This window comes from Condylura cristata, unplaced genomic scaffold (assembly GCF_000260355.1).
Source record: "Condylura cristata isolate star-nosed mole 26May11 unplaced genomic scaffold, ConCri1.0 scaffold00005, whole genome shotgun sequence".
In the NCBI taxonomy this organism is placed as follows: Eukaryota; Metazoa; Chordata; class Mammalia; order Eulipotyphla; family Talpidae; genus Condylura; species Condylura cristata.
In genome coordinates this window covers 15,918,794-15,931,143 of record NW_004567106.1, presented here as the reverse complement: position 1 = coordinate 15,931,143, position 12,350 = coordinate 15,918,794, and the positions used below count along the sequence as shown (strand labels likewise).

The 12,350-nt window shown below is 34.6% G+C and overlaps 1 protein-coding gene across 2 annotated transcripts in view; it reads left to right on the top strand.

Moving 5' to 3' along the window:
- THSD7A (thrombospondin, type I, domain containing 7A) overlaps positions 1-12,350 on the top strand; it is a 382,662-nt gene that overhangs the window by 305,693 nt on the left and 64,619 nt on the right. For both annotated transcript variants that reach the window (XM_012720969.1, XM_012720970.1), the window contains exon 9: positions 3,180-3,295. In XM_012720969.1, the coding sequence (XP_012576423.1) occupies positions 3,180-3,295 (116 nt within the window). The remainder of the gene's footprint in view (positions 1-3,179; positions 3,296-12,350) is intronic.

Sequence of the window (12,350 nt, the reverse complement as noted above, 5' to 3'; positions counted from 1 at the left end):
GAATTTAATGGAGAAACAGTGATATAAACACAGTCTTAAAATTGCAATTTTCACCTTAAAATTTGAGATACTTCTTAGTGTTTCAGAAAAATAATGATAATGTATCTGTCATATAGAAAACTCTAGGGGATGGATAAGAATCCCATTATGAGACTTTTTATCTGGCCAAGACTCCCATACTTTGTTGATATAATTTGAAATTAGGAAATATATTAGAAAATATGTGCCAAATGATTTGAATAAATTGGTTAACTATCCATATATTTAATAGATAGTCCCAAACCAACTTTGTAATAAAAGTGATGCTGTAGTTGTGATGAAGCTAAGGAAATAAATGTGCGGTGTATTAAATTTCAGAAACACTACAACAGGAGTTCCAAGTTCTAGAGGATTCTGGGTCTTTCTGAGACAAGCACAGAGAGAAATAATGTCTTAACAAAGGTTTATAACTTAACCACCCTTAGTGGCCCAGGGTGGAAGATTATTATACTGTGAGTCAGTTCACTCTTTCTCAGTTGGCGATTAATCACATTTCAGATGCTGCAACTGAAATTTTTCTCTCTCATTCAAACTTCAAAATATTGTGCTGAGTAATGGATGTGCATGTATACAAGCTTATGTGAAAGATCCTGCTGGATTCACATCATTAAATCACTCAACAGGAAGGATATCCTGAAGCACATGTCCATTAAAAATTCACTTTGCCCTTGCAGTCTTTATTCAATGACCTGGATACATGTATGGATTTATTAAAGCAAATGGATTTACTTTTCTCTTAGAGTTCTGAAAAGTTAAATAATTACTGTGAATTCAAAAGGATTTGTTATTGCCCTTATGCCTGATTTCAGTGGCTAAATTCCTCAATCACTTTTCAGTACGAGGCATTTGAAACAAAAATGCAAATAGAAACCTTGTTTTAAACTCCTCTTAATAAAACAGATTACTGTGCAATGGTAAAATCAATATTATTGATCTTATCTATCCTCTGAGTAACAAACTTCAACTCCTATCACATCTGTTTAATTTGACCTTGAATAAGATTTGGGAGAAAATCAATTCCTTGATTTAAACCACAAACACTAAATACAAACAGTACAAAGGAGAAAAGAAGCATGTTGACTGAACCAATTGCCTCGCCAAAGGAAGTCTGAATTCATTTTATTAGATGCAATCTAAGCTGTGTAATTTATCTTTGTGTGTTCATTTAACGGCTTTGTTGTTAGTAATTTTGTTCTCCACAGTTAGCCAAGTATCTTGCTGTGGTGATTTCTAAACTAAAAGGGAATTTGGGAAGTTGTCAATGATAGCATTGGGAATTCTATTGATTTATATAGAACTAAAGTTTGAAGAACATGAATTTATGTAATGCTTTTCTCACTAATCAGAATTATAAAATTGCCTCATTGAAAAGGAATTTTTTAAATAATAATTGCTAACCAAAATTCTGTAATTCCAAAAGAACAGTATTTTATGTAGAGTTTTGCCTAAGAGTGCAAGTTAAATTTTAACATTAAATAAACACTAAGTGTCTCACTGTAATAATACATTAACTTCTATGATCACATCTACATTTCTTTGTTGCCAATTACTTTGCAATTGCAATAAAGAAATTCAAGTTTGTCCTTAACATTACCCAAAGAGATTATTTCTTTTGAAATGTTGATTCCAGTATTTTTAAATCCACTTTCACTTAAACCCTAGTGTTACAGAGTAAACTAAGAAAGCATATATCTATAAAATTGATTAGAATAGAATATTTATGTATGAGGTGGACTTGTACATAGATAATTGTAATACAAGATATATCAAAAATGAACTGTCAGCAAAGAAATTATGGGAAGGAAATTAATAGTGTGGATTTTTTCCACTTATAGTTCAGTTCTGAAAACATGATTAGCTTATTAAAATACAATTTATTTTGACCTACAAAAAAATTGGCTTTTCCCATGAAGATTATTCTTAAATGTCTTTTTTCATGAATTTGCCAAGCTATGTTTGCAACAGTTATAAAGTTATAATGGCTGTTTGTTTTTCTCTTCATTCCTCCTAGCTTACTTGTTGGATTTGTATGACTTCAAAAGAGAATTTCGTAGTAATCAAAACACTGCTAACTTTAGTTACATCAATTAAGTTGCTCTATTTATTTCTTTTAAATGCATCTTCTTCATATATTCATGCTAATGGTCAACATTTGACCAGTAGCAATAGTAGAATCAGAAAATTAGGAAAATTGAAAACAAGTGGTAAGTATACAATAAACAAGACAGTATGAAAACCCATATATGAACTTTCTATCATTATGTCTTAGGAAGAAAAAAAAATGACAGAAAGTTAGAAAAGAAGATATTTTAGTGCTTTGCCTTTATCTTTCTTTATTCTTCCCAGTAGTAATATTTTTTTGCTGTAGTTTTTAAGAATAATTATTTACTTAATTTGCTGTAATCTTTTGTCAAAAAAGTTTTATTTTTCTTTAAGTTGATTGCTTCATATTTATAGTTACTATTTCTATTTCAAATATGGCTTTGTAATTTATAAACCTATTAAAAATTTTAAAATCACATAATCTCCTTTAAGGTAAAAATAGAAGAAAAAAAAAGATGCTTAAAAACGTTTGTAGTAAAACAAAAGTGCTTATTTATATTTTGTTATTTATTATAAAATATAGAGCTAATAATACAATACTGTTCTTTGAGCATGTATTATATAGAGAATATATTCCATTATAAGTTTACTTTATGCCCTACATATATTCTTTTTAATAGTTGTAAAGAATCAAAAACATATAATTGTCAATATGCCTATGTTGTTATCAAACATGTATTATTGGGACCTTAAATTGGTTGTTGGATTTCCACAAATTTCTTATAAAAAATGTTAGCAAATACGTAACCTATAACAGGAAAGAGTGTTATAAGGGGAAGAGGAATTATTACTGCATTTTATATTTGTATCAGATAGGATAATTGTTATTAATTTTTTACATACCTTTTATTGAAGTTCAGTTTAGAAAAAATTAATTTAGTTCTATAACTCTTATCAAAAGTAGAACGGCCCTAAAAGTTAAATGATGTAGATTGATGGCTATTTAGCAATTTTAGCAATGAAAACCCTGCAGATAGAATAATTGGATAATTCTGGATTATTAGGGAAGCTAGGTAATGTTCCTTTGCTTTTTCTAGGTGTCCTGAGAGCCTTCGGCCAGAAACTGTGAGGCCCTGTTTGCTTCCTTGTAGGAAGGACTGTATTGTGACCCCGTACAGTGACTGGACACCATGTCCCTCCTCATGTAAAGAAGGTATGTACTGTGGAGTTCTAAAATCTATTCACCTAGAAAATACTAAGACTCCCACATTCTTTTGACTGAACATTGTATATATGTGATTCTTACATGGGACTGAGTAATTCTGGTTTGGCATGAGTGACATAAAATTTTGGTTTCCTTCTAAACAACAGTGCAGTTATATAGTACCAAATGAATGACTTTTATGCCAATATTAACTTCAAACTTTAGGCTATAGATCAAGGTAAAAGATTCAGAACTTTGCTAATAATGTCTTCTTTGATGTTAATTCTAAAAATACATAGTAGTCTTTGTATCACAAAAAGAACATTCCGTAGTTTTATCAGTACTCACTGCTAATGCCTACTTGAGCAAGAAATAGCTATGGGATCAGAGATTTACTGCAGATTCAAGGATGCAACTCTAAGGATAGTAATGAAAGGGAAGAAATGGCTGAATTTTGTACTTCTCCCAGCACCTGACAGTCCATCAGGCATTTCCAACATGAAAACTGACTCCCAGTTTGGTTTGATTTTGTTTTTATTATTTATAAAACCCTTTGATATCATGAACAATACGTTGATGTCTTTTCCTTTTCTTCAGGATAGGGTTCTTTCTCTTTGCTACTGAGAAAGTCATCAACATCCTTCAGGGAATGAATGTAATTAATGACAGTGTCACAAATGATACTGTCATCTACTTTTTAACTTGATCTTCCAAGAAATAGAGGGACTATATGGGAATCCCTAGTGGCTCAAAAGGTTAGCCTCAGTACTAGGAAATTATCATGAGCCACTGTAGCACAAGTTTAATCTCCAGCCATGGAGCTGACCCACATGGCACAGCTGACCTCTCCTGTCTCGCCCACTGCTCCTCTCAGCAGTATATTTCATCATCTGCCTGTTCTGCTCCCCACTCTGACTCTGGTGAAGCCTCTCACTGTCCCTGTGCCTCTGGCTTGTACCCCAGTTTTGTATGCATAAATAAATCTTTTTTTAAAAAAATAAAATTCATTTTATGCTTTTACTTATACACCACACTCATTAGTGATTCAGTTAAGATTCAACTTTAATAACTATCTTAAATGGCCAAAGATTATTTAAATCCTTATATTATTATGAGATTATAAATTGAATAATTGGGCCATGTCTAGTATTATTGTCATTTCATATAATTGAAACATGAGTTACCCTTTATGCTTTTTATGTCTTAACTACCCTTGAATATCAAAATTAAGCCACAAAATGAATATTAGTTGAAATGTTGATGTTAAGTCTTTTAAGGTATGCAAACATCTTTGTTACAAAAGAAATTTGGGAGATTAAATTTTTAAAGATATTAGTGGCACTGGGCTTAATAATAAAGTTATTATACAGTTTCTCACATATCATTGCTTCACCCTTTGTTTTATTAAAGACTAAATAGCATATAATACCCTTTGTTTTTATTATAATAAATAAAAGAATTATGGTGTCTTATAATTAATTTCTGTGATAATTGTTGATAATTCATCAGTATAATGATAGAAGTTATCCATTACATGGAATTTGTAGTATTGCAAATTTTACTTGGTATTTTTATACTTGCTTATGTTTGTGTTTGTATGAGCCAAGAATTCAAAGACATATGCAGTTACATTTATAACCATGTGAATAATAAGCTAACACAAATATTTTAAAAGAAACTTTTGAATGTAGAGAAAAAAACTGCCTTTTCTTTTTATTTTGAGGCACTAAAATAAATTGAAAATAACAGAAAAGTTTCCATTAGATTGATTCTAGTATAGTCGTTCATAGAAATGAGAGCTGAAGTAAATTTTTGTCAATTCTTTAGAACTTCATTTAAAAATACTTTGGGATACTGGGATGTGTATAGAAATTAGGATACTGGGATGTATATAGAAATTAGGAACCAGTTTATTGTGGTGGTGTATTACTGGAGTGAGGTCAAGACACAAGGATTTGAAAGAATTCACCAGAGACAGAGTAGAGAACAGAAAAAGCAGATTATTTGAGATACCCTGCAAGGAAGCAGGGGCAAGGTAGGAGAGATCTTCACAGGAAGAAAGATTTGGGGCTCACTTTTATACCCTGTTCTCTTGATTTTAGGAGTGAGGTTGTTATCTGCTAGGGCATCAAGTGTTCTGTGGGCCTTCCAAACAGGAGGTATCCTTTCTGGTTCTATTTGCCCTATTTACTCATGTCTGGGAATTCTCAATAGCCCCATACTGATCATGTGGACCTGTGGCTGGGTTCCCATGGCAACTCTATCAGCTTCCCTTTCTTATCTATTTGGTGTTTCCCAGCATTGTTCAACTGAACAAAGTGCAGGGACTAAGCTTTAATTCTATTAAATTATACCCCAACATGTATAAGTCCTACAGATAAGTAACATATTGATGGCCCTGTAGGGAAGACAGAGTTCCTGACTTCAAGGAAATTTCTGATTTCATGTAAAATATAAAACTGTTTTATATAGAAAAGATAATATAAAATTTTAATAAAAGGTTTTAGTGGTAAAACAAAAAAATGTAAAAAAAATGTAAAACAAAAAAATGTAAAAAAAATGTAGGGAATATATAGGGAGAACCACTATGGGTACAACATTAGGGAAAATCATACCAAAAACAAAGGTAAAAGGAATTCCCTTTTATTGAAGTAAAGTTGGTTTTATTTATTTTTTAAAGATGTATTTACTTATCCATACAAGAACTGTGGTACAGGCCAGAAGTGTGAGAGGATTTACCAGAGACAGAACGAGATACAGAACAGGCAGACGGATGAATCACACTTCTGAGGGGAGCAGCGGCAGGTCAGGAGAGGTCTGCTGTGCCATCTGGGCCACCTCCCTGGCTGGGCATTCAACTCATGCCTCAGTGGCTGCTGACAGCTTCATAGTGTTACGCTGTAACCACTTGCACCACTAGGGAGGTCCTAAATTGGTTTTACATCATTGTATCTTTTGAGGGTTATAGGTATAAAGCTCTACAAATGTATGTTTTCACACCCAGTAATCTGTACTATGTTCTATTGAGCCCCACTTATCCCCACTCCCAAACCCTTTGGTTGCCTCAGTTTTGCAGTGAGATATTGAGTTAATTATTGGTCTGGTTTTGACTGATACTTAGTTATATGTATTTCTATACTCCACATGTAAGTGTCACATTCTGGTATTTGTCTTTCTTCTTCTGACTCATTTTGCTTAGCTTTATCTTATCCAGTTCCATGCATGTTGTCACAAAGGGCAAGAATTCACCCTGTTTCATAGCTAAATGGTATTCCAGTGAACTGTGTGTGTGTGTATATACACAGACCCCATTTTCCTTATCCATTCCTCTGTCCTTGAGTACTTAGTTTGTTTCTATAGCTTACTACTGCAACTAAGGGTCAGTGAACATAGGATTGCATGTTTCTTTATATTAGTGTTTTTGCATTCTTTGTGTAGATTCCTAGGTCTGTGTTTAAAAAGCATGTTTGTATTCTGTGAGTAGTAACCAAGAGAGAGATTGCTGGGTCACATGGTTGACCTGTCTTTTTTTTTTTTTTAAACATTTATTTATTTGTGCATACAAAACTGGGGTACAGGCCAAAGGTGCAGGAGCGATGAGAGGCTTCACCAGAGACAGAGTGGGGAGCAGAACAGGCCAACTGATGAGTACACTGCTGAGGGGAGCAGCGGGTGGGTCAGGAGAGGTCTGCCTCTTGATGTGGATCACCTCTGGGGCAGGCGGGGATCGAACTCATGCTGAAGTGACTTTAGCCTCTCAGTGCTGTGCTTTAACCCACTGTGCCACCAGGGAGGGCCAGACCTGTCTTCATTTAAAGGGCTTTCCATGCTGTTTACAATAGGGGCTGACCCTGTCTGCATTCCCATGAGCAGTGTACAAGGGTTCCTTTACATCCGCATCCTCACCTGCAACTGTTTCTGGTCTTTTTGATATGGCTCATTCTATGAGTTTGAGTTTGAGTGCTGAGTTTGAGATGATACCTCATTGTGGTTTTGATTTTCATTTCCCTGGTGTAAGTGATGATGAGCATTTTTTTCCATCTATATGTCATCATCATTGGAGAAGTGTTTGTTGAACTCTTCTACCCGATTTATGATTGGGTTCATTGTTTTCTTTTTGTGGAGTTACATGAGTTCTTCATTTGTTTTGGCAATCAGCCTGTTGTCATTTTGATGAGATGTTAGGTTCAGTGATCCAGATCCTTTGGTTACCTCTGAATCAAGTTTGGCAGTTTCCATTTCAGTAGCATATAGTGAAGTTACCCAGGAAAGGAAGACATTTGATTATATCCAAAAAGATTAGTTTAACTAGAAGAAAAGAAGGGAGAAGAAAACTGTTGCCACAGACACAAGCAGGCAGAAAGAGCTGCTGCTGATGATGGTGCTGGTGCTGCTGCTGCTGCTGCTGCTGCTGTTTTGCAAAATAAAAAGGTTGTGAAAGAGTTGCTGCTTTGCCACAGACAGGCAGGAGAGTTGCGTCCTGCCAGTGCCAGAATTATACTGGCATAGTGTGCTTTGGGGGAGGGTTCATTCCTCTGCAGAATTGTTATCTATTGTAATATTGATCACTTTTAGGGTGTGCCTTGGTTGATTTGTCAGGACAGGTGGTTTTCTAATGGTCCCAGTGGCCCTCAACCTCCATATCCACATCTCTGGTCTGCAGATACTTTCTATAGCAGCCTGTGCCTACAGAGATCCTGTGTCTAAGGATTTTTCATCTCTATGGATGTTTTAATCACTCTGTTAATCATCTCTACCCCTGAGTCCAGGTTTTGGTCTTGGGATACCTCCATCCTAAATTTTGTACTCATAGCCTCCCTTAAGCCCATTGTTAGGTGTATTATGTACAAATATTTTCTCCCACCAAGTATGGTGTGTCTTTTTGTTTTACTGAGAGTTTCTTTCACTGTGCAGAAACCTTTTAGTTTAATGTAATTATCACAGGGCAAGGGGAGGAGCATTCCACCACTCCCAAATCTGCATGCTCTAAATAGTTTCTGCCATCTGCTGCAGCAAAACAATACATACTCTACTGCTTAAAATCTTCCATGGAAAATAACTTTAACACAATTAGTGTGAAATAAAAAGAACATGATTTCCAAATCGATTAGTCTTTCTTAGAAGTCTTTGTACCAGTGTAAGAAAAGGGGTTAGTTCTTGATGAAAAACTTGCTAATATAAATTTCTCATTGATTATCCTTTCTTAGGCATTTGCTAACAGATTCACTGATGCTTGATTTTAAATTCATATGTCCTACCCTATATGGTATTTTAAACAATAACTCTTTTCTAGGTAACACAGAATGCCCATTTGGTCATGTTTAAGAAGGGACTGCTCACCACTGTTGCCAGTTTCTGAAAATGTGTGGGGAAATGATTAGTATTAATTAGTGTCATAGCTTTTCCAGGAGCACGCCAAAAAAGAGCAGAAGAAGAAGAAGAACAAGGTGTCAAGAATATTCTCAAAGAAGTACTTAAAATAATAATATTTATAGTAAAAATGGACTCTAAGTTAAGTGAGATAAGGAATGGGATAATAGATAATGGAACAGTAATAGAGTAAATGAATTGGCAATCTTGGTTGAGTCTGGGAAATTTTGGTAAGGTGAAAACAGAACTAAAATAGTTAACCTGCAAGATTAGTAGGAGTGACAGAAATTAGATGTTGAAAGGTGAAAACTTGCAGGTACTGATGATACTACTATCACAAGATAAACAAAAGAGGTAGTAATTGAAGAGAGATGCAAGAAAATGTCCTTGGGGATGAGAAGTACAGGAACTCAGAATCTGATTCCTTGGATGGAATAACCATGTAGATGCCAAAGCCACCAAAGTGATACAGAGGGAAAGAGAAAGGATTACAATGAGTGATGTCCCAAAGTTTGTCAATGACCCCTACAAGGTGAATTGCTAATGATAAAGTTAATGATGGAGCTTTAGAGGAATTAGAGAGTTTTTAAGAGTGAAGGAAGAAGACAAAGACTGAAAAAAGGCTGGGTAGAGTCAGTTCCACTGGCATTGAGTATGAAGGAAACTTTCCAAAACAAGAATATAGAGGAGAGAGCATGTGGTCAGTGGGCACAGTGATGGAAAGACTAGAGGGCAGAAAATGAATCAGATTATGAATGAAGATAGTGCTGGGTCAAGGGTCAAGTGATGATGGGAGGCATCCAGGGTGGTGGTGTGAGGTGCTAGTTTCTTATAGTAAGTGACAAGGCACGAGAGATATAGTTTAGTTGGGAAGGTCTCTTGTGGCGGCGGTAGATAATGGCTATAAATTAAAACGCATGGTACCAACGGGAAACTTATTTTCTCCTGGAATAGTGATGGAGACGGAGAACAAACATGTCAGCTTGGGAATCTGCTGACTTGTGAGCAGGAGGCTCTTAGAGAGGTTAGGTTATCTTTGGCTAAGAACAGGGACAGGAGATCAGGCCTCTGTTCTGTTTGGGAGCACTGTGATAAATTTCCTAGGACAAAATATTTCAGAAACCCTAAACCTAAACATTTAGACTTAAAAAGAATGACTATAATTGTGTACTGAGAAAGTAAAACAAGATAAAGAGTGGGAGGGCATTACTGTTGAACAATAGTGCCAAGATGCTTCATGTGGCTGGGGAAACCTTTTCTGTTTTGCCTACAGACTATTGTGAGAATAAGTCTACAATGGTGTCACAGAAAACTAGCCTTTTGTTGTAAGGAAAACCATACAGTGGCAGGTGATTAGTTTTTTCACTACTTTCTATGAAATGGAAATAATCCAAGCTGCACTGAAATTACACTGCCTTCCACACACAATTAAAAATGCTAAACAAAGTTAAATGTGCAAGGATAGATAATTGCAACAGAAAATTAATTCAAAGGTGAGGTGGTTCTTCTTAATTTAACTCTGCAGGTAAATTCTAAATTTTACAAGGATTTTGAACTTATAAAACCCTCTTTCAAAAAAATCATTTTAAAGTGGTAAAATTATATTACAATATTGCAGAAAATGAAACAGAATAGTTTGACATTCCAGGAAGAACAGGAAGAGTTATTGGAAATGGTATGCATCCCTCTCTCAGGAGATAGCTTGAAAAATCAATGCCAATAAAGACCAGCACCTGGTACAGAGTACTTTAATCCTCAAACCATTGTACTTGTTAACTTTTTCATACTTTCATAAATTTTTACAAGGGATTCTTTGAAAAAAAAACACATTTATGCACACAAATTATTTGTGACCATACTAAAAAAAAAAATCATTACCTTTGATCAAAACAATTGGCTGTTCAAATTCTCCTTGTTCCTTTTTTTTTTTTTTTTTAACACCATTTGCACCTTCTGAACTAGAAGGTTACTACAGAGGCAGTCATTTTACTCTGATGCTCTAAGGAGTACTCCATGGGAAATACAAAGACCTGAAAACTATCTTTACATTTTGCTTCTTGCATGAAATATTTCACTTTCAAGTTTTTGTCACTATGTGAGTCTAGTGCTTCCCATTTCTAGCCTAATAAATCATATCCTTGATTACTCTTTAAATCCTTTCATAATTTCTCTGGTAATAGCTTCAGATATCAGAAACATGTTGTAGCTTTATGACTAATACATGCTGAATCTATGTGCCCCATTATCACATAATTATTTTCTGGGTGCATGATCCCTTTTTTTCTGTCTCTATCTTATATAGGTATATTCAAGTATAAATACTCCAAGAAAATCTCCTTTACTTTTCTAATCACATTATTTCCAATAAACAAAATAATATCCTACTTATTGCTAATCTTCAATATAAAGACTTAGAAATGAATGAAAACAATATGAGATGCTAAATGATAGTGCATTGAAGAATGAAATGTTTTCTTAGTCAGCAGATATTTAAAGGTTTACTATGTGAATGTTGTCCTAGGTGATAAAATACAAGAAATATAGAAACACAAATTTTATGTGTGTGTGTGTGTGTGTATAATGTATGGTTGATATATATACACATCATATATATCACATATAATAAAGTTGGTGTAAGTAATTCAGGAAATACAGAGACTACAAATGTCAAGTTTACCAGGTCCATTTATTAGTGCAGAACCTCCAATTTTCTTTTTTAAATGTGTGCTGTCCTACACTCTTTGTACTCTGATCTGAAGGCTCTGTGACCTGACTGAGCTCTATAGCATTCTTTTCTTTCAGTGTACAAGTTATTTCTTAACTGAGATCTGAGCAAAAAAGAACCTCCCAGTGGATAGAAACATGGATGTCATGACACTTCCTGTGTAGTCCATTAAATTTCCTCTTTAAATGTTAGGAGTTTGAGATGTTCCACTTTAATCAGATAACAGTCTCTATATGGTGGGCTGCACTAGGTTTAGGTATTTGAACTTTTTATAAGAATAGATGAGTTGTCACTCTGGAATCAACTATAAAAGTAAAGTGAGTGATCATTTTCTTATATCAGGTACAAACCGGTGGTTATAATGAAAAGGTTCCAGAATGTTTTGAATCTGTACATAGCCATCATACATGGCATTTTTGCTTCAGAGTCAATAAAATAGAAATAAAACACTATTGTTTGATTGCCATTTCCCAGTCTGAGAGTTGCGCCTGTATGCCAGGCTAAATCAAGAAAGTTAATAACCAGGTACTTCAGTCTATAAGGTGTCACTGATGAACACATTGTCCCAACACCTCCAGTGCCTGGTCTCTTGGTATCAACTCTTATCTTTATTTCCTATCTGTAGGTTGAGAAGGGTTACAAAATCATTTTCTCTAATAACGTTAATCACTGCTACTCTGTATTCTACTCTGCTTTTTCCTCCTCCCTCCTATTTCCAGTGCTAAACAAGTAAGAATGGGCATTTAGATAGCACACTCTTTTAAAATAATTAAAGACAAACTATAGACATAAAAGAAAAGAAAAATAATAAAATACAAAGGAAAGTTAGAGTTTGGAAAATAGAGCTGATGGGGAAGGAAAAGAAAACTTATACGAAAAAATCAAGTAAAGTAAGCATCCACAGTTGAAAAGGAAATTAGTTCTGAGATTCTGGTGAACAAAGCAAACTGTAGAAGGGTAGTAGATTCT